The 21,480-nt window shown below is 66.0% G+C and overlaps 6 protein-coding genes across 6 annotated transcripts; 4 read left to right on the top strand and 2 right to left on the bottom strand.

The window, feature by feature from the left end:
• Window positions 1-99: 99 nt before the first annotated feature.
• On the top strand, window positions 100-2,806 carry PFL1_05761 (uncharacterized protein; the record flags this gene model as incomplete). Its single annotated transcript, XM_007883295.1, has 5 exons — window positions 100-1,101; window positions 1,219-1,735; window positions 1,881-2,124; window positions 2,279-2,388; window positions 2,538-2,806. The coding sequence occupies 5 exons, from the start codon at window positions 100-102 to the stop codon at window positions 2,804-2,806; spliced, it is 2,142 nt and encodes a 713-aa protein (XP_007881486.1).
• Window positions 2,807-3,051: 245 nt separating this feature from the next.
• On the bottom strand, window positions 3,052-4,360 carry PFL1_05762 (uncharacterized protein; the record flags this gene model as incomplete). Its single annotated transcript, XM_007883296.1, has 3 exons — window positions 3,052-3,321; window positions 3,479-3,641; window positions 3,738-4,360. The coding sequence occupies 3 exons, from the start codon at window positions 4,358-4,360 to the stop codon at window positions 3,052-3,054; spliced, it is 1,056 nt and encodes a 351-aa protein (XP_007881487.1).
• Window positions 4,361-4,962: 602 nt separating this feature from the next.
• On the top strand, window positions 4,963-6,858 carry PFL1_05763 (uncharacterized protein; the record flags this gene model as incomplete). The annotated part of the gene is made up of 2 exons (XM_007883297.1): window positions 4,963-6,465; window positions 6,670-6,858. The coding sequence occupies 2 exons, from the start codon at window positions 4,963-4,965 to the stop codon at window positions 6,856-6,858; spliced, it is 1,692 nt and encodes a 563-aa protein (XP_007881488.1).
• A 780-nt stretch (window positions 6,859-7,638) lies between these two features.
• On the bottom strand, window positions 7,639-9,258 carry PFL1_05764 (uncharacterized protein; the record flags this gene model as incomplete). Its single annotated transcript, XM_007883298.1, has 1 exon — window positions 7,639-9,258. One exon carries the CDS (start codon window positions 9,256-9,258, stop codon window positions 7,639-7,641), a length of 1,620 nt encoding a protein of 539 aa, XP_007881489.1.
• A 3,670-nt stretch (window positions 9,259-12,928) lies between these two features.
• PFL1_05765 (uncharacterized protein) lies at window positions 12,929-14,267 on the top strand (the record flags this gene model as incomplete). Its single annotated transcript, XM_007883299.1, has 4 exons — window positions 12,929-13,022; window positions 13,158-13,634; window positions 13,757-14,047; window positions 14,167-14,267. The coding sequence occupies 4 exons, from the start codon at window positions 12,929-12,931 to the stop codon at window positions 14,265-14,267; spliced, it is 963 nt and encodes a 320-aa protein (XP_007881490.1).
• A 3,029-nt stretch (window positions 14,268-17,296) lies between these two features.
• PFL1_05766 (uncharacterized protein) lies at window positions 17,297-19,561 on the top strand (the record flags this gene model as incomplete). Its single annotated transcript, XM_007883300.1, has 1 exon — window positions 17,297-19,561. The coding sequence occupies one exon, from the start codon at window positions 17,297-17,299 to the stop codon at window positions 19,559-19,561; it is 2,265 nt and encodes a 754-aa protein (XP_007881491.1).
• Between the last annotated feature and the right edge of the window lie 1,919 nt (window positions 19,562-21,480).

Here is a 21,480-nt window from a genome sequence, read left to right on the forward strand (position 1 = left end):
ACCTCAACCACCGTACCTTAGAAACCACCCATCCCGCCGACCGACCCATGAGGTAGCCTTCAAGGGCGCAGCGCAGCATCGAAGACGACCACGGCGACAATGGAACGCACATGCCGCCACTGCGCCCGCCTCGCGCGGTTGCGCCCACATCGTCTCTCGCCACAGAAACCTGCAACCAGGAGCCTTGCTACACTCGCTTCGACCTCGGCTCCATCCTCATATCGTGCTTCTGCTCCCGCACACCGCTCCGACCTCGACTTTGACACCATCGTCATCGGAGCGGGCCATGCCGGCACAGAGGCCGCGGCCGCCTCGGCGCGCACCGGCGCACGCACACTGCTCCTCACGGCCAACACCGCCAGCATCGGCGAGCTCAGCTGCAACCCCAGCCTCGGAGGCATCGGCAAGGGCACCCTGGTGCGCGAGGTCGACGCCCTCGGCGGTCTCTGCGGCCAGGTGGGAGATCAGGCCGGCATCCAGTTCCGCATCCTCAACCGCTCAAAGGGCCCCGCCGTCCACGGTCCCAGGGCCCAGATCGACCGGGCCCTCTACCGTCGTGCGATGCAGGCCGCGCTCGATGGCTACCCCAACCTCACCATACGGCAGGCCCAGGTGCACGGCCTCGACCTCGAGTGGATCCAGTGCAGTGACGCTGGCTTCGGTCCCCAGGCTAGGGTGCGCGGCGTCAAGACGTCGACGGGCGAGGTGATCCGCTGCAGCCAGGCCATCCTCGCCACGGGCACCTTCCTCTCGGCCGTCATCCATATCGGCCTCACGGCACGTCCCGCCGGAAGGATGCTGCCGCTGCCGTCTCAGGGCGACGACCCGGCGTCGGACGTCCTCAGCGCCACGCTGGCACGCGCCGGCTTTGCGCTGTCCAGGCTCAAGACGGGCACGCCCGCTCGGATCGACGCCGGCACCGTGTCCCTCGGCCCGCCGTGGAACTCGGACGGCGGATCGCTCGACCCGAGGCTCGAGGTGCTGCGTGGCGACCCGCAGCCTGCGCCGTTTTCATTTCTCAACGACCGCCCCGACATGCCCGCGGCGGATCAGATCGAGTGCTGGGGCACCAGGACTGTCCCCGCATCCCATGACATCGTGGTGAGTGTGCGGCCTCGGGGCAAAGGCCAGGACTGACCGTCCCTTGTTCCCAGCATCACTGACTGCCGTCCCTCCATCCTCTCTCTCGATTTTCCACTTCTCTCTATCCCCGCGCAGAGAGCAAACCTCTCGCAGTCGATCCACATCAAGGAGACGGTCAAGGGGCCGCGCTACTGCCCCTCGATCGAGTCCAAGGTGATCCGGTTCAGAGACAAGGACTCGCATCCCGTCTGGCTCGAGCCAGAAGGGCTGCCGGGCACGCCCGACGGGTCGATCCTCTACCCAAATGGCCTCTCGTGCACGCTGCCCGCCTCGACGCAGCAGGATCTCATCAACTCGATCCCTGGCCTCGAAAAAGCACGAGTGCTGCGACCGGGCTACGGCGTCGAGTACGATCACGTCGACCCGAGGGAGCTCCGGCGGACGCTCGAGACGCGGAGGATCGAGGGCCTGTACATGGCGGGCCAGATCAACGGCACGACGGGCTACGAGGAGGCGGCCGCGCAGGGATGCGTGGCCGGCCTCAATGCCGGTCTGCGGGCGCAGGGGATGGACCCGCTCGAGCTCGGGCGCGGCGATGGCTTCGTCGGTGCCATGATCGACGACCTGACGGTGCAGGGAGTCGAGGAGCCCTGTGAGTGCCCTCGCCGCTCCTTCGACGCTGTTGCCAAAGCCCACCTCGCTGCGCACCATCGTCGTCGACACACATCAGCTTACCACGTCTTCCCTCGCCCCTTCCTCCCTCCCTCCCTCCCTCATCTGACCTGCTGCGTGAGCAGATCGGATGTTCACGTCGCGCAGCGAGTATCGCATGACGCTGCGGGCCGACAATGCCGATTCGCGCCTGACGCCGCTGCTGCGCGCCGCGTGTGCGGACGCGGTCTCGGCGCGGCGGTGGTCGCGCTACACGGCCGTCAAGAGCGACATGGACTCGGCGCTGGCCAGCCTGGAGAGGGTGCGCAACACGCCCCACGGATGGCGACATCTCGGCTTCCACTGCACCGGCGACTCGCACGAACGCAGGTGAGTGGCCTTGCAAAGTGCGGCGTGGGGTTGGGATGCTGGGGTGTTGCTCTGACCTGAGGGAACCGCCTCCCCTCTCTGCTCACCCCCTTTCGCCTCGATTGCACATCGTTGCCTCTGCCTGTGACTGTGTGACTGCTGGGACGGGCTATAGTGCACTCGACATGCTCAAGCAACCCAACCTGTCGATCGTCGACCTCATCCCCTTTGTACCGGATCTCGAAGCCGTACCAAGGTCCACACTGGAACGCGTCGAAGTGGAAGGTGCGTCATCTTTCGCCGTCGCCCTCATACAATCTCTCCCATCCACAGCTTGCACCAAGTCATCCACCCACTAATACCCTCCCTCCCTCCTCGGCTCGGCTCAACTCGACACTCCACTCCACCCCATGGCGTGGTACGGCATCGAACAGCGCGGTACCTCGTCTTTCTCTCGCGCCAACAGGCCGAGATCAGCACGTACAACACCGACGCGCAGCTCCGCTTCCCGCCCCACTTTGACTTTGCCGCCGTGCCCGGCCTCAATGCCGAGCTGCGCGAAAAACTCGTCCGCCTGCGCCCAGACGACCTCGCCGCCGTCAGATCCATCCCAGGCTGCACGCCCAGTAGCTTTGCGGCCCTCTGGAGGTCCGCTATCAAGGCTGATGCGAACGTTCACCAGCAGCAGCGGCAGCAGCAGTAGGAACTGTGGCAGCAGCAGCAGTAGGAGCTGTAGCAGCAGCAGCAGTAGGAGCTGTGGCAGCAGCGGCGGCGCTTTCAGTCGCAGCAACGCGGGTTGATAGGCAGGCTCGGATCAGATGGCAATCATGCAACCCAGCTTCGTTCGAGCGACAGCGACAGAAACATCCATTTCATCGACGTGCTACCAGCCTAGCCACAGCCCGCCCTCGCCCTCGGCACCGCCCCTCACCCTTCGGGAACGAGCGGCTACCGCTTGTCAAACTTGCTACCGTCCATGCGCACGCCCATGCTGGCGCTCGTCTTGATGCCGAGCTGCTTCATCTTGCCCGCCTCGATCCGCTCGTTCTGCACCCTGCGCAGCTCCTCGAGCTGGGAGCGGCTCATGTAGCTGTCCTGCACCTTGGCCGCTCGGCGGTGCGACAGCCGCGCCGCCTCCTCGTCGGCGCGCGGATCGTACCCGTCGGTGTCCAGCAGCGTCTCGCCCGCCCTGATGGCGGCCATCTTGCGCTCGTGCAGCTGCGCGTTCGTCGACCGATCGACGGTGCCGATGACGAGGCAGAGGAAGAAGGAGCATCAGCACGGGGGACGCGGAGATAGAGGTGAGCTGGTCCAATCCCACGAAAAAGCTGGCCCCCTTCCTTTCCCTCTGGCAGGCACGGAAACGGCCACTCACGTCGAGGTTGTAATACTTTGGATTGGTGAAGGTGGCCGTGTTATAGTCCTCGACAAAGCGCGACGCCTCCTTTTTCTCGTTGGCCTTGGACAGGGTTTCCGGATTGATGTGCCGCTCCTCGACGAGCCAGGCGCGGAACTCTGCCTCGAGCTTTGAAGTGAGGCTGCCGGTCCAGAGGATCGAGGGTGGGTTCGAGACGAGGTCAAATACGGTCCCCAGCGTCGTGACGCAAATGTCGGGTTTGGTTCACGGCACTCACTCGGTCTCGGAGATGATGCCATGCTTTCCCCATTGCTCGGTGACAGCGGCAGAGGCCTTGGAGCGCTGCTTTTCCTCTTTCCGCTGGCGCTTCTTTTCCTTTCGCCTGCGTCGCTCCTCTTTGGACTCGCGGTGGCTGTCGTCCGAGTCGGACGGCGAGCGGGAGCGGGAGCGGGAACGTGACCGGTGACGAGAGCTGCGATGCCTCCGCGAGCCGTCCCTATCGCGATCATGGTGGCGGTCACGGTCACGGTCGCGGTCGCGGTCGCGGTCGGATGGATGATGATGACGGCGATCCCTGTCACGGCGGGAGGAGGGGGATCGAGAGCGAGAGCGGGAGCGGGATCGATGGTGGCGGCTAGACGAGGGTCGATCTGCGGCGTCGGAGCGGCGGTGGCTGTCCCTGTGTCGGTCCTTGCGCGCATCCTCGCCACGGTCCTCGCCTCGGTCCCTCTTGCTGCTGCGATCGTCGTCTCTGTGTCGGTCTGAACGGGATCCGTGTCTTTCTTGCGTCTCTGCCGCGTCGCGGTGCCGGCGGGCAGAGGAGGAGTGAGGATGCGGGCTGGTGCTTCGGCGACGCTCCCGCGGCGGATCCGCAGCCGCCTCTCTTGTTGAGTCTGCCATGGCGTATGTTGGCAGCAAAATGTTGAGTCTCGGTGAGGATGAGGAGGTGGCGGTGGCGGTGTTGATGGAACGAACGAGGGTCCGCAGCAGGGCAAGAAAGAAACCAGAGAGTCGAGCAGAGGCCTCCTCCACCCCGCAGCGCCATGGGCCTCTCGTGCGAGGCGGGTGGGCTGGACGACACTCCGAGTCCCGAGGCAGAAGGCCGAGGAAGTCGTCTGGCCAGAGCAGGGCTGCGCTCGGGTTGCGCGCGCTGCCCAGGAGAGGCCTGCCTGCCTCTGCTGGCCTTTGCTGGCTACTCGCCGACGTGCGCCCAAGAAGAAACGCGCGCACACGCCCGCCCGCCCGCCCGCCCGCTCTCGGTGTGCCTCTCTCTCTCTCTTTCTGCTTCGCGCAGGCCAACCTGTCACTTTCCAAGTGAGAGCACACAGTCGATCAGGGAAAAACGCCTTCCCAACACTCTCTCGACTCGCTCCGGCCACCACCACCACCAACACAACTGTCACCGCCACCATTACCACTCCTCCTCGCGCATCCTCACCGTATCCGCACTAGCACCAGCATCCGACGCCGCCCTCGCCGCCACCGCCACCGCCACCGCCGCCATGTCGCTCAAGGTGCCCCGCGCCGGAGGGCCCAACCTCTTCAAGGAGGGCTACAAGCACTTCCAGGGCATCGAGGAGGCCGTCCTCCGCAACATCCAGGCCGTCGTCGAGCTTTCAGAGATCGTACGCACCTCGTTCGGACCCAACGGCCGCAACAAGATGGTCATCAACCACCTCGAAAAGCTCTTCGTCACCTCCGACGCCGCCACCATCATCCGCGAGCTCGACGTCGTGCACCCGGCCGCAAAGCTCATCGTCATGGCCTCCCAGCAGCAGGAGTCCGAGATGGGCGACGCCACCAACTTTGTCCTCATCCTCGCAGGCGAGCTCCTCAAAAAGGCAGAGTTCCTCATCACCATGGGCCTCCACCCGTCCGAGATCCTAAAGGGCTTCGAGATCGCACGCGACCGCGCGCTCCAGGAGCTCGAGTCGCTCTCGGTCGCCACCCTCACAACCCCGCCCACGCCCCAGTCGCTCGCCCTCGCCCTCCAGCCCGCCCTCGCCTCCAAGCAGTACGGCCAGGAGGAGCTCCTCGCACCCCTCGTCGCAGAGGCCGTCTCGATGGTCCTGCCCCCCGCATCTTCCTCGTCGTCGTCCAAGTCGTCGAGCCTCGAGGGCTTCAACGTCGACAATGTCCGCGTCGTCAAGATCATGGGCGGCAGCCTGTCGCAGTCCAAGGTGGTCCGCGGCATGGTCTTCGGCCGCGAGCCCGAGGGCGTCATCAAGAAGGCGTCGGGCGCCAAGGTGGGCGTCTACACCTGCGGCATGGACATCAGCCAGACCGAGACCAAGGGCACCGTGCTGCTCAAGAACGCAGAAGAGCTCTCGAGCTTCTCGCGCGGCGAGGAGCAGCAGCTCGAGCGCTACTTTAAGGAGATTGCCGACTCGGGAGTCAAGGTCGTCGTGACCCAGAGCCAGGTGGGCGAGCTGGCGCTCCACTACCTCAACCGCTTCGGCATCCTCGTCATCAAGATCCTCTCCAAGTTTGAGCTGCGGCGCCTGTGCCGGCTGCTCGGCGCCACTCCGCTGGCGAGGCTGGGCGCTCCGCTGCCCGAAGAGGCCGGCTGGATCGACACGGTCGAGACGACCGAGATCGGAGGCGACCGCGTCACCGTCTTCAAGCAGGAGGACGGCCAGCCGGGCGGCAAGGCCAAGCCGCGGATGTGCACCGTGGTGCTGCGCGGCGCCACGTCCAACCTGCTCGACGACGTCGAGCGCGCCATCGACGACGGCGTCAACGTCATCAAGTCGCTCACGCGCGACCCGCGCCTCGTGCCCGGCGCGGGAGCGACCGAGCTCGAGCTGGCCAAGCGCATCGCCGACCTGGGCGAAAAGACGTCGGGCCTCAACCAGCACGCCATCAAAAAGTTTGCAGAGGCCCTCGAAGTCATCCCGCGCACCCTGGCCGAGAATGCCGGACTCGACGCCACCGAGATTGTCAGTCGGCTGTATGGCAAGCACGCAGCGGCCGAGGGCGGCGCCGATATCGGCGTGGATATCGAGGTGAGTTTTTTTTCCCGTCGCGGCCGCAGCGATGCGGCAACGTGTTCCCCCTCCCCGCGATCCGGGTGCGAAGGAGCGAAGCGAAACCCTGCATTCTGGCGCACGTCCCCTCGTTCCTCTTCGCTGACACGTCCGGCCACGTTCCGCCACGCTACGCTGCGATCCGATCCGATCCGATCCGATTCGCCGCTATCCCACGTCCAGAACGAAGAGGACGGCACGCTCTCGACGACGCAGCACAAGATCTACGACGTTCTCGCCGCCAAGCTGTGGGCGATCCGGTACGCGACCAATGCGGCCTGCTCGGTGCTTTCGGTCGACTCGATCATCATGTCGAAACCCGCGGGCATCAAGGCTCCTAAATCCAACCCCAACTGGGACGAGGACCCCTAATCCCCCCCTCCCTCCTTCCCTCCTTCCATTGGTTCACGAATGGTCGTCGCACCCACACCCTTGTATTTGCAGAGATCCCAGTCGCTCCCTTGTTGAAGCAGACAGTCGAGAATCTAGCGACACCCGTTGGAAAGCTGTAGGTCCCAACCCCCTTCGTTGGGGTTGCCCAGACGATGTTGTCGCTGTGCGACGTCGTTTGGCGTGTGGCCATTGCTCCTGCAGCCGAACGGCAACGGGGGGTTGCTGCGCCGGACCCGCCGTCCCTGCGCCACGCCTCGCCGCGCTCTGGCTCTCTGATCGTTGTCGGCCGTCGTCGTCGCCGCGTCGCATTGCCGCTCTCCGGGCCGCATCTCCAAGCCTATCGCGCGCACCCTTGGAGGGGGCTGGACCCCTCTGTCGGTCGGTCGCTCGCTCGCTCGCTCCCGTGCGCACGGGTTCATGGTCCAGGTATCTGATTGTTTGGATTGGAGGGGGTCATTACGGGATCGAGGGCGAGCAGCGGGCAGATGTACGAGGTGCGAGGGTTACGGCGAGTGTGCGTTGTTATCCTACAGCGTGCGCGAGAACAGCGAGAATGTAGCGAGAAGAGGGGGCAGCGGAAGGAAGAAAAGGAAGGGAGGGAAGCGGACCGCAAAAGGAGGCGAGAGCAAGACGAGTCGAGGGACAGTAGAAACAGGGAGCGGGGTCAGATGCAGTAGTGGTGGTGGTCATTGGTGGAGCAGCAAGACGGACAGGCAGGCGTCGACGGACCCTCGCACACCCGCACGGCCGGCGACCAACCTAGCGCGTGCTGGTGGCGTTGTTGAAGGCGAGCTTGTTGATGGTGTCTGCGTCGAGACCAGTCAGGGCGCCGCTGGTCGAGAGCGAGACGAGCGCCTTCTTGAGCTGCGTGGGGCTGAGGACGCCGCCGATGGCGGGCTTGGCGGCCTCGGCAGCGGTGCCAAAGAGGCCGGTGAAGCTGCTGACCAGGTCAAGAGCCATGGCGGGGATGGGCAGGACGCTCGAGAGCCTCGAGGCGAGCGAGTCGCCCAGGTCCGAGACCGAGAGCTGCTCGGCGGCGTGGGCCTGGACCAGGTTGAACTCGTCGGTGCCGTAGATCGAGAGGAGGTAGGCGAGCAGGCCGACAATGTGCGGGCTGGCCATCGAGGTGCCCGAGATGGTGTTGACCGACGTGTTGCCCGTGTTCCACGTCGAAAGAATGTTGAGGCCCGGGGCAAAGATGTCGACGCACTTGCCCTTGTTGCTAAAGTAGGCCCGCTCGTCCTGCACCGTCGAGGCACCGACGGTCACGGGGTTGGTGGCGCCGGCGGGCGAGACGTTGCACGCGTCCTGGTTCTCGTTGCCGGCGGCGACGCCAAAGTGCATGCCGCTGTCGACGGCGCCGTTGACGGCGCGGTCGAGGGTCGGCGACTTGCCACCTCCGAGCGACATGTTGGCGACAAAGCCCTTGTGCTTCTTGGCCGCCGCCGACGTCGGGTTGGCGCGGAGCGACTCGGTGATGCGCTTGGCGTCCTCGACGGCCCAGAGGACGCCGCCGGTCACGTCCGACATGGAACCGGAGCCGCCGGAGCCGAGCACCTTGACGGCGACGAGCTCGGCCTTCTTGGCCACACCGTACTTGCGCGAGCCAATGGTTCCGGCGCAGTGGGTACCGTGGCCGTTGCCGTCCTCGTCGACGTCGTTGTCGGGCATCGTCTTGCCCCAGCGGGCGCGGCCCTCGAACTCGACGTGCTTGATGTTGATGCCCGTGTCGATAATGTAGGCAGTGACGCCGTCGCCGCCGTCGCCGTTGTAGAGGTACTGGTTGAAGGTGCCGAGGCCGAGGCGCTTGCGGTGCGAGATGCGCGCCAGGCCCCAGGGGGCGCCCTTCTCGACCTCGTGGGCGTGGACCTTTCCGGTCGAAGCGGCTGCGAGCTCCTCGAGCTTGGAGGCCGTGTACTCGACGTCCCAGACGCGCTCGTCGCCCTGAGGCATGACCTCGGTCGAGACAATCGAGTCGACCTCGACGTACTCGACCTCGGGCTGGGCGCGGATGTAGTTGAGGACGTCGTCGGTAAACTTGCCGGCGTAGCCCTGGAGGTGGCCGTCGAGGTCATAGACGTGCTTGATGCCCGATGCGTCGGCACCGTGGAAGCTGTTGGCCGAGAGCTGTGCGGCCGAGACGAGCTGGCGGTGGGCAAAGAAGTCGGTGGCGGCGACGCCCTTCTTGAAGACGACCATGTAGCCGCCGGGGACCGACTCGAGGTCCGGGTTGGCCATGAGGGGGGCGAACGCGACCGTAGGCGAGTAGCTGGAAGCTGCTGCGCCGGGGACAAAGGGCTGCTGGTGCGGGGCGGCGAGCGCGGCCATGGGGAGCGAGAGGGCCAGGGCCAGGAGGCCGAGGTAGCGCTTCGTGTACATGATGGGCGAGTGGTGGGGTTTGGAGGGAGAGGAGGGGGGAAGAGGCTATGCTAGGCTATGCTAGGCTATGCTAGGCGAGGCTGAGGCGCAAGCGTATGGGCCAAAGGAGGCGATGCGATCAACGCGGATGGATCGACGGATGGATGGGGGTGGGTTGCGGGTAGATGCGGTCTCGTTGCGATGGGAGCGATGGCAGGCAGGTTGCGGAAGTGTGCGTGTTGGGTCGGATGGAGGAGGTTGGGTCAAGAGTATGGACGATGGATGGAGAGGAGAGGCAAGAGGCGGTGGCTCGAGGCGGAGCGGTATTTGAGGGGTCAGGGTGGCGGCAGCAGGCGACCCGACCGGCCCCTAGTCCCTGTCTCCCCTCGCCCCTCGCTGCGATCCAGGTGGAGCAGCACTGCGCGGATGGGCGAGCGGGCGGGCAGGCAGGCGCAGATAGATAGCCCCAGGCCCCCATCAGCCTCAGCCAGGCAGCCAGGCCATGCAGCCAGGCGAATGACCACAGGGCCAAGCAGGGTCAGGGCGGGCTTGCCTTGCCTTGCCTTGCCTTGCCTCGCCTCTGGCCGGCCTGCTTGCGTGCGTGCGCGCAAGCAACACCCCGCCCGCCCGCTAAACAGCAGCACCCTGGCCTGACTTGGCCTGGCCCCTGCCAGGTCCTTATCGCCCCCGCCTTAGCTTGGCCTAGCCTCTTTGCTGCCTTTGCCTCGACAGCACGCAAGAGCGAGCGCAGCTCAGCTTGCCTCTGTCGCTCCTGACTCGACGTCTCTGAGCCGGCCCTCGAACGCGCCGCTCGCCACCTCGTACATACGCCGCACACAGCCTCGACGATCTGGCAAGCGGGCATAGGGCGGGCGACCATGGGCCAACGACATGCCAACGGCCCCCTGTCTCCCTTTTTGTGTGGCCGACCAGCAGGGCGCCCTAGCTTGCTTGAGGGCGACGGATGGGCGCCGCCTAGGCTCGTCTGCTTGCCCTTGTGACTCTGGGCTCGCGAGTGGCCCGCAGCCCCACAGAGAACCGGACCCTGGCTGGCTGCGCTGCTGGTCTGGCCATGCCCGGCGCCCGCCCAGCCGGCGAGCTTACGCGGCCCCCCTGACTCGCCCGCTCGCTCGAGCACAGGCCAGGCCGCCAAGTGGAGGAGGCGCCCGGATCGCCGCCGTCAGCAGCAGGCTAGGTTGGCTCTCCTGCCCAATCGGGAGATCGATCGACTGAATGGCCGGCCCAGCTGGACAGCGCCAAGCCACGCGAGAGCGCACCGCCACCCAGGCCACGCCGCCCGGCGTCACCGTACCGCCAGCCCGCGGCGAGCTCCGAAGCCACCTGCGCGCGGCGAGCTCGTCGAGCATCTACCCCGCCCTCCGACTCCGACGTACAGCGACGATCCCCTTTGACGACGCCATCGCCGCCGGCCACCAACACCACCACCGCCGCCACAGTCGCCGTCTTCGTCGCCGTCGCCGCTTCCGCACGCATCCAGCCGCCTCGCTGCGGGCCAACTCCGACAAGGGACAAGCTAAGCAAGGTTTTTCGTCGCACCACATGCGATGCCGCACGGTAGACGTCGTCCAACGTTTGCCGCGGCAAGAGAGCTGATGGGTCGACAGAAGAGAGAGGAGAGAAAGGGGACACCCGCCCCCTCTCGCTAGCTCGCAGTCCGGCCGCTCTTGTATGCATCGTCGGCACCAAATCCGGCTGGCTGGTGGCGCGACGTCTTCATCGCCCACCACCAACGAACGACAGAGTCTAGCCTGACCGCACAGCTTCATGGATAGCCTCACCTTTCTTGGCCGAGAGATCCACCAACACAAGACGGGAGAGAGCGGCTAGGCTCGTAAAGCGGGGCTGCAGGAGTCGATCCAGTCGATGGCCGGAACCATGACTACCTAGCCTAGCCGGCCTGCCTGCCCCTCTCGGCCAGCAGGCATCCGAAGAGCTCAAGACGCGGCGGCAGCAGCAGCCAGTCAGGAACTCGGGTCCGAGCCTGTGTGGGTATGGAGCTTCGCCCGATGGCTCGACCCGATCCGACATGCCGGCAGAGGGAGAGATCCGGGACCTGCTTGCTGCAGCTGCAGCTGGCTGTGCCGCGCCCGCCCTTTGAAAGAACGCACGGGGGGGTGGGGTCGCGGGGGTTCGGCAATCCAGCGAGCCGGACGAGGCGGGCGGACAAGGCGGGGTAAAATTGTGGCAGGTGCGGGGGCGGCGTAGGGCGCTGCGCCCTCGCCATTCGCCATCGACCGACGCCCCGGCCTCTGGCGCCAGCATGTTCATCCGGCATGGTGCGTGTGGTCCGGTCGTCGTCGATCGGGCAGCCCGGCAGGCGGGCACCACGCTTCACACCGGCCTGCTCCTGCTTCTGCTTCGGGTCGGGCCGTTTCGGGCTGTTGCGGCCAGCCGTGAAGAGGGCTGATCGTTTGGAGGAGAGAGAGCGTAGGAGGCCCGGGATCTCGCAGAGGTCAGCGCAGAGCCAGGTCCATGCCATGCCAGCCTTGGCTCAAGACGGTCGAAGCAGCAGAGTACGTGCTGCTGCTGGTGCTGTGGTGGCCAAAAGGACGGGCGTGGGGATCGCAACTGCTGCCGCCATGGAGTTACACCCATATCGGCCGACGGCGACAGGCTCGACCCGATCGAGATGGTGACGATGCAGCGGGCGGGCTCAGGGGGGTTGCGTTTCACGCCGGCGCTGCCGTAGAAAGGCCAGCAGGCAGGCCGTGGTCGCGGAGGGGGGTCCCAGCTCACGCGATGACCGTGAAATCGGCCTGGCGCCGGCCCTCTCCACATCGGTCTCTCTTTCGACGGCGTCACATCTGCCAACCTTGGCCGGCGCTGGCTCTGGCCCGCTCCCGGCCTCTCCATCCTCGACCTTGCTTGCCCACCTCTGTTCGACGAGCGACGTGGACAGCGCCGGGCTGCTGGGCTGGAGTCGCTGGCATGGCGCCAGGCGTGGGGGAGGACGAGGGCCAAAGACGATGCAGGCAGCATCGTCATGCAAATCGAGCCAGCGCCCTAGCTTGGCTGGCTTGGCCCCTGCCCTGGCCTCGCCGCCCAGCGCAAGCCAGCCAAGAAGGTCTCGGGTGCTCGAGCTTGGCCCCTCCCGGCCCAAGCCGGCTTCAAGCCTGTCCGCCCTCCAGCCCGCCAGCCAGGTGCGGTTTTGGCTCGTGAGCGCCCCGCTCCGCTCGAACCCTTCGCCCTTCGCCCCCTCACGGCCCTCCGGCCTCCTGCTGGGCTCCCCCGCCTTGGCTCCTCCTTGTCCCCGCAGCTCGACGTCGTGCTTGCCCCCGCAGCCCCTCAAATAGCTTAGCCCTCCGGTTCCCTTGCGCTCCGGCTTCCACATCTCCCCTTCTGCCCGTACATCTCCCCGTCGACGCAGACCTCTGTTCGCTCCGCTCCGCTCGCCCGCCCGTCGCCTGAACCGCCGCAACGTCGTCTACCGCCCTCTGCATCATCGCCGCCGTCCCCACTGCGAGCATCCCGTCGAGCCTCCTCCTCGCCTCATCGCCTCATCGCCTCATCGACCTCGTGCGCCCGCTTGCCGCTTCCCAGCAACCATCTCGCTGCGACCAGCCATCTCCACGCTTTGAGCTAGCAGCCGTCGAACCGCACAATCGGCGGATCACCCAGCACACAGCGAACAGTGCTTTCTCCCCCGCCCTCCTTCCCACGCACACACACGATGCCCGCTGCTGCCGAAAAGAAGAAGGTGGCTCCGTCCACGCACCTCATCGCCGGAGGCATTGCCGGCTTCGCAGAGGCCTGCACATGTCATCGTGAGTCTTTGGCTCAGCGACGCCGAACTCGCGCGGCGTTCCGGGCGGGCAGGAAGAGAAGACAACAGCGCTGACCCCGAGCCTTTCTCCGATCCCATTCCCGGCACTCCTGGCGGTGGCGGCGGCGGCTTGCAGCGCTGGATACGATCAAGGTGCGGATGCAGCTGTCGCGCCGCGGCCGCGGCACCGGCGAGAAGCCGAGAGGCTTCTTTGCCACGGGCGCATACATTGTCAAGCGCGAGACGGCCCTCGGCCTCTACAAGGGCCTCGGCGCCGTCGTGGCCGGCATCGTGCCCAAGATGGCCATCCGCTTCATGAGCTTCGAGTACTACAAGACCGCGCTGGCGGACAAGAACACGGGCATCACTAGCTCCAAGGGCGTCTTCCTCGCCGGTCTCGGTGCGGGTACCACCGAGGCCGTCGTCGTGGTCAACCCCATGGAGGTCGTCAAGATCCGCCTCCAGGCGCAGCAGCACTCGCTCGCCGACCCGCTCGAGGTGCCGCGGTACCGCAACGCCGCCCACGCCCTCTACACCATTATCCGCGAGGAGGGCGTCATGACCCTCTACCGCGGTGTCGCTCTGACCGCTGCGCGACAGGCGACCAACCAGGGTGAGTTGGACATCCTCGCGGTGGCTCGGGAAAGGGGACCGCTCAGGACGCAGATGTGCTCTCGGATCGCTGACACGCCGTGCTGCCATGGTGTCGCGCTGCCCCCTCTGCTGCCACTGCAGCTGCCAACTTCACCGCTTACCAGGAGCTCAAGGCGTTCGCCCAGAAGTACCACGGCACGACCGAGCTGCCGTCGTACGAGACGGCCGCCATCGGCCTCATCTCTGGTGCTCTTGGACCCTTCTCCAACGCGCCCATCGACACCATCAAGACGCGTATCCAGCGCGCCTCGCGCGTCGAGGGCGAGACGGCCCTCAGCCGCGTCGTCAAGGTGGCCCGGGACATGTTTGCTCAGGAGGGAGTGAGCGCCTTTTGGAAGGGAATCACGCCGCGAGTCGCGCGAGTCGCCCCAGGTGAGCAGGCAAAGCACGAGGCGCGAGTACGACCGGCGACGAGGTCGTGGCGACGGACGCTGACCCCCATGTCCCTGCCGCATCGTCTGTTGCCTCTTCTTGTGCCCCCGCACCCGCAGGCCAAGCCGTCGTCTTCACCATCTACGAAAAGGTCAAGAAGTACCTCGAAATGGCCAAGGCGGGCGAGTTCAACCTGACCGACACGAGGTCGGACGAGTAATGTGGGCCGTTCCGCTTGTCCCTCTGCTCGCCCAAGAGCTCGAAGAGGACTCCCTGGCACGGACATTCAACCTCGAGACGCTACGCTCCGGCCCGCCTAGTACGGCCTCGTCTCGCCGCGTTGGCTGGCTTTACCGGTGACGCCTCGCCTCTTCCCTCTCCAACAAACCCCACGCTCTCTCTTTGTGTACCCCTCTAGAAGAAGACTGCCTAAAAGCGCACGACCCGTCAGGACCCAGCTAATGTCGCCGTGGTGGCCACGAAGCCGTTTGCATCCCCCCGGGACGTACGTTCGAGGCCAGCTTGGATGCGATCGGGAAAGGGCCCGTCATCGGGATCGGGAGCTGGAACGAGGGCCGCGGCGGCGGACGTCCGCGTGCCAGCCTGGCCTGCCAGGCCTGCCGGCTTCGCTTGCAACGCTCGCAGGCCCAAAGCTGCCAGGTTCCGGCCGTAGCGTGCTGCATGGCCAGGTCAGGACAGGCCCAGCCAAGCACGGGATGGCATGGCAGAGTCGTCGTCAGGAGGAGGAGGTGGATCCAGTCACGCAGAGCCTGGCGGTGGTGCGAGGTTGGGTTGGAGGGACTAGAGCGGTGGTTGGATGCAAGCTCGCCCCCCTCTCTATCTGACCTTTGGCCTTGCGTAAACGAGGTCGCGGCTCGTGCAGCGCCGTACCGACCAGCTCGCGCTGGTGCTCGCCTTGACTTGTCTGACCAGGTCAGGTCAGGTCAGGTCAGGCACGGCACGGCGTCGCGAAAGCGAGCAAGGTTACTCGTCTAGACGGACGATCGTTGCTGCCCGGCTCGCTCGCTCGCTCTTCCCCTGGCCTCCTGAGCTTATGGTAACCTCGTCCGCCTGAGCCTGAGGTTCTAGAGGAGTGGAATAGCGTCGACCATTGGGAAAGAAGAGCAGGCCAGGCCAGGTGGCAGACAGACGACCCGATGCCGTCGTCACACGAGACGAGGGCCCGCTGGCGACGGGTGCGAGGAAAAGGGACCTGCCGTGGGCGAATGTTTGGTTGGCGTTGCCATCATCGTACGACCGTCACCTGCTGCCGCCCCCAGCAGCAAGCAGAGAGAAGCAGCAGCAGCTCCGTGAGGCTCAGCCTGCCGGGCTCGTTTGCATGCGTGCTGTGTGGAAAGGCTTGCTTGCGACAGACGACGAACGGCCAACCAACCGCCTAGCCTGCTGCCTGGGATGGAGCCGAGACGGAGATCCCAGCAGGCGGCCGGCTAGAGAGAGACGAGGCTCGTGGGCGGCAGAGAGCGAGCGGTAAACGGGCCCCGCCGTCGTTGTCGATCCCCAGGCTGCTGGGTACGGTACCGGTACCTAGCAAGCAGGCGGGCGGCAGAGCCAGGCCACCTGGCCTCCCGGGCACGGCCAAAGAGACAGGCCAGGGCGAGCGCGCCGGCAGCGCAGCCGGGGCCAGCAAAGGGAAGGGGCGGGGCGTGCGTGCGCGTGTGCGGGCGGGCCAGCGAGCAAAATGCACACCCGCCAGCGGCAGCGGCGGCCAGGGCACACACCTGGGGCACGCCTGCATCTCGAGGGCGAGCGAGCAAGCAAGCAAGGCCACGCTCGGCGCCCACCAGCCTTCCCTCGAGGCACACAGCCGGCCTGGGGCCTGCTAGCTGCTGGCTGCTGGCTGCTGGCTGCTGGCTGCTGGCTGCTGGCTGCTGCCCTCCCCTGCCCTGCCCTCAGACCAGGCCCCAGTGCCCCCGCTACCGTACCCTGCGCTGGCCTCTGCTCACGACGACGACTGCCAGCCCCACCTTCCCTCTACCTCAACCTCGACCTCGACCTCGACCTCGACCTCGACCTTCGTCACCCCTCTCCTTCGGGTCTTTGCTTCGGTGATCCTCCCCCCCCTTCTTTTGAGTCCCGTCCCTTGCGCCACCCGCTCCATTCATCCTTGGCCGACGTCGCCTCTCCTCCTCCTGGTCCTCTTCGTCGAGCTCCTTCGTACTGCACGTTTTCACCGCTTCTTCGCCGTTCGCCTACAAGACGCCTACGCCATCGTCATCGTCCCTTGACGCCATCTCCACCAGCCCCACTTCTGACGCGCCCCGTCGTCGCCGTGGCTTCGCTACCACCTCTTCGCCTTTTCAAGCCTAGCTTCGCGTCGTCGAACGAGCCGTTGTCCTACACTCCGGCCTGATCCCCGTCGCACCTGCCTCGGTCCCATTCGCACGTCGAGCCTTGTTCGTCACGACACTTTACGGCGCTGCGAGGAACCTCTTTGGTCTTCTCTGAGCCGCTCTTTCTCCGCAGCCCCCTCGTGTTGCTAGCCAACTCGTATCTTCTTTCGACCCGGCTGCTGGTCCCGCAGCTGCCGCCTTTCGACCCTGCTGGCAACCGTCCCTGACGCTATACCCCGCCGCAGTTGCAGCGCTGCGCAGTACGCTCGAGACGGTCCTCTCTCGACCCTGATCGTTCGTTGCGAGCAGGATACTCTCTTCCACGTCACATTCTGCCTACTCCCAGCGCACCACGCCGACCTCACCGCTCTTGGACAGATTTCGGCAAATCCGTCTCGTCGACAGAGGTGCTCCCGTCTTGCACGCCCCCACAGCAGCCAATTCTCGCACAGTTGGCCGCCGCACTCGACAGAACAGCCCCGCTCCCGTGTTCAGGCAGCTGCGACCGTTCCCCTTGACGGCTTGAATCGTGAGTAGCAGTGCAGGAAGGTCTCGACGGGACACTCTGATCGCTCTTGCCGGACCGTGCACCACGGTGGCAGAGGCTGTCGCGCGCCGGATCGACAGACCCATCCCGAGCTGGGAAGGTCACGCACATGCTCGGAAACCAGCCGGCGCGGCCTGGACTCACCTCGCGACAGCCGCTGACATTGCTGTATCTTCCCTTTGTCCTCCTGCGCTCGCTTCACTCCGGATCGCCCTGCCCTTTCTCGACCTGTCGTCGCTCCTTCCCTTTCGACGTCTTCCTCGCCTCCCGTTGCTGGCCCTCGACGACGACATGCGTCGTGTCTTCAGCATCTTGCGTCGCTCCATTCGTCCACTCCTCGCCCGACCTAAGATGCACGAGGAGGCCCCCATGTCGCACCCCGACCAGTTTGCACTGCTCAACAGTAACGGATACCCCGCCTCGGCTTCTGCCAACGCCTCCGCCAATACCCCCGTCTACAGCCTTGACGCGCTCGAGATGATGAAGCGGGCGTCGTCGCAGTCGTATGACGCGCACGCGGGCCTGGGCAACCTCGCGTCGATGCCGTCGACGGTCGCCGGCGCCGACGGCAACGGCAAAAAGACGCGCTTCGTGTCCGAGGGAAACATTCCCAACATCAACCAGCCCGCCTTTATGGGCGGGGCCGGCGCGCACTATGCGGGCGTGCCGCCCAACAACGGCCAGGCGCCCTTCCTCGGCAACGGCCAGGGGCCTGGGCAGCATCAGCATCAGCACCAGCACCAACACCAGCACCAGCATCAGCAGCACCACCAGCACGCCTACGGCAACCTCGGTCTGCAGCCGCCGGGAAACGGCACCAACGGCACGCGTTCGTTTTCGGGCAACCTCGGCAACGCCAACCTGCTCGGTGGCGGCGGCCAGGTCGGGGCGCCGCATTTCGGCGCCCAGGGGTCTCCGGCCTTCATGATGCCTGGCGCGAATGCCCTTTCGCCGCAGCAGGCCGGAGCCATCTACGGCGGCTTCGCCAACTTTGCCAACGGCCCCGGCGGCTTCATCCCCAACATGCCCATGCTCGCGGCCGGCCTGCCCGGCCAGACCAACCCGCTGAACCGGACCGTCTACGTGGGCAACCTGCCGGCCGACGCCTCGGTCGACGAGCTGCTCAACCTGGTCAAGTTTGGCCCCATTGAAAACGTCCGCCTACTGCCGGAGAAGAACTGCGCCTTTATCTCGTTCCTCGACGGCGCCACGGCCACCGCCTTCCACGCCGACGCCTGCGTCAAGAAGGTGTCGCTGCACAGCCAGGAGCTCAAGATTGGCTGGGGCAAGCCGTCGCAGTGCCCGCCGACGGTCATGATGGCCGTCCAGCAGAGCCAGGCCACGCGCAACGTCTACCTCGGGCAGCTCGACGAGGACGCGACCGAGGAGTCGCTGCGCGACGACCTGGCCCGCTTCGGCCCCATTGACCAGGTCAAGATCGTGCGCGACAAGAACATCGGCTTCGTGCATTTCCTCTCGATCCAGACGGCGATGAAGGTGGTGGCGACGCTGCCCACCGAGCCGACCTGGTCGGGCAAGCGGGTCAACTACGGCAAGGACCGTTGCGCCTACGTGCCAAAGAGCCAGCAGCAGAACCAGGCGCACAACAACCAGGCGGCCGCCATGGGCCTCGCCGCCGCGGCCTCGCTCGGATACCCGACGGCGTTCGGCGCTGCTGCTGCCGGTGCGGCCTTTGGGCCCAACGGCGCCGGCGTCGCGCCGCTCGACGAAAACGGGCGGTCGCCGGCCAGCTCCGTCTTTGGGCCCGCCGCCGCCATGATGGGCGCCAACGCGGCGGCGCTGCAGCAGATGGGCAACCGCACCGTCTACCTCGGCAACATCCACCCGGAGACGACGACCGAGGAGATCTGCAACCACATCCGCGGCGGCATCCTCCAGAACATCCGCTACATTCCCGAGAAGCACATCGCGTTTGTCACGTTTGTCGACGCCAACACGGCGCTCGCCTTCTACCACCTGGCGTCGTACTCGGGCATCATGATCCACAACCGCCGGCTCAAGATTGGCTGGGGCAAGCACTCGGGCCCGCTGAGCCCGGCGATCCAGCTGGCGGTGCAGGCGGGCGGCTCGCGCAACGTCTACATTGGCAACATCGACGACCCGGAGAAGCTGAGCGAGGAAAAGATCCGCAGCGACTTTTCCCAGTACGGCGAGATTGAGATGGTCAACAGCCTGCGCGAAAAGAACTGCGCGTTTGCCAACTTTACCAACATCCAGTCGGCCATCAAGTGCATCGAGGGCATGAAGAACCACCCCGACTACCAGAGCGTCAAGATCGCCTATGGCAAGGACCGGTGTGGCAACCCGCCGCGCAGCGTGGGCAGCCTGCAGGTGCACAACGGCGGCGCGCGAAAGACGAGCGGGTCGGTGTCGCCGAGCGCCTCTGCGACGCCCAACCACGTCAGCACCAGCAACAGCGCCAACAACGTGGGCGACGACACCATGGTGACGGCGTCGGAATCGGTGCCGGACCTCAGCTCGCTGGGAGCTGGCGGCGGCGGCGCTGCTGATGCTGCTGCTGCTGCTGCTGCCGGCAGCACCGATGGCGAGGACGTCAAGCCGGCGCCAGCCGCGGTGACGGTCAAGGCCGAGTAGCTTGGCCGCCGCGCTGCGTCGCGATGCCCTCGGCCTTTGTCACATCGGGCTCTCCCTCACTCTGGCCTATGTCAAGCCTGTCAGCGGTACCTCTGGAGCTGCTGCAGCCGTCGTCGCCACCGCCGCCGCACCCGTTGACAATCCCTCGGACCTGCCCGCTTTGTTTGTTTTTCGACTTTTGAGCTTCCCCCGTCGCCGTGCCTTTCCCCTCGCGCCGTCTCGTCCCTCGCTCGTTTTCTCTTTCCTTTTCGCCCTCTCTCTTTCCTTGTTCGTGGTTGCAGCTGCCCTCTGCCAGGGGGGCCACTGACTGTCGAGGAACGAGCAAAACACTCTTTCCGGTCGTTGCTGGGGGGAAACCGCAGAGCGTGGGGTACCTCGAGGGCGGGTCTTGTTGGTAGCGGGCGTGTAAGGTGCTGGCGAGTGGCCGCGGACTGGGTCCCGGTGGCGCGGTGTGATCGGGCCGCCCGTCGATCAGAGGAATCGCCCGCTGGCTCGCCGGCACCGTACGAGGTGGGCCCCGGCTTGGCTTTCCAGCCCGATGTGCGCTTGATTTCAGCGGTCGGCCCTTTCGGCGGGTACCTCGATGCTTGATCCAAAAGCAGGGCGAGAAGCAGAGGCCAGGCCAGGCCTAGGATGCCGGCGGGTGGCTTGTCAGAACGGGACGTCGGCCAGCGGGTGATCCACCATCGGTACAGTGCGCTGCCCAGTCTGCTGTGGCCTGCTTCCACGCAGAGTCCAGCCAGCCAGCCAGCCAACCGACCAACCAACTCATCCCCCGGCTTCAGAAAAGAAAAAAAAAGTCGAAGGGGGCCGCACACTCGCCGCCGAAAAGAAAAAAAGCTGTCGCTCGAGGCAGGCAGGCAGGCAGAGAGGGGAAAAAAATCCGCCGACCGAAAGTCACACACGCACGCCGCACCCAGCACCGCAGGCTGGCCCAGAGGCGAGGCCAAAGCGGCGAGGCGAGGAGGGCCAGGCCAGGGCGCACCAGCCCCAGCGCAACCCAACTCACCGCACCGCACCCGCCAACCAGCAGGCTAGGGCCAGCTGCCTGGCCAGTAGAGCTAGTGTGCAAGCCAGGGTACAGGCCCACGCCCCCAGGCAGGCGCAACCCACACGCTCCCCACGGCCGATTTCTTCGAGCAACACCACCTCGGTCTTTGGCTGCCTGTGTGACGCTTCTCTCTCTCTCCCTCTCTGTAACCCGCCGATCGTCGCTCCTCCTCCTCCTCCTCCCCACCACCGCCCACCGCTCGCACCCCACACGGCGCCGCGCGCAAGCCAAGGCCACACAAGACCGCACACGCAGAGCAGGGCGCGCAACCCCCGATTCCCCTTCCCTCTGACCCTCGTTTTGGCCGGGTCGACCGCCGTACTGGACCTGGGCCTCGTCGTCGTCCTCGCCCTTGTCATTGACTTCCATCGACCTCTGCCAACGACTCGACCCCACCTCGGCACGCCTCACGACATCCCCGCTGCCCGCTCCAGCCCCCCTTGACGGGTGAAGCCTCGCCGTCACCGCCATCCACCGTCGACGTCGGCCCACCACCTCGTTGCAACGTTGCACCGACGTCACCTTTTCGACCGGCTTGATTTGCAAAGGGGCGACTTTTTGCGCCGGCTTCCTCTTTATCTTTGCACGCCGCACCGCCCGTCGCACCAGCCGACGACCACCCGTTGCAACGTCAGCCTCGATCGCTGCAGCTCTAGCCCGACCCACCCGTCGGCCTGGCCGCTGCCTTCCGCACTCGTCGGCCCGACACGCTCGACACGCCACCTTGAGCCCAAGTCGGATCCGGACCTGGACCCAATCGCCGGCCTCTGCTCGCGCTTCCCTGACGCCTTCTCGGACCGTTACCGCCTCTGGCCATCTTCGGCCTGGTACCGCCAATCCGGTCACAACCTGAGCTCCAGCTGACCGC

Source organism: Pseudozyma flocculosa (genome assembly GCF_000417875.1).
Source record: "Pseudozyma flocculosa PF-1 unplaced genomic scaffold scaffold00021, whole genome shotgun sequence".
In the NCBI taxonomy this organism is placed as follows: domain Eukaryota; kingdom Fungi; phylum Basidiomycota; class Ustilaginomycetes; order Ustilaginales; family Ustilaginaceae; genus Pseudozyma; species Pseudozyma flocculosa.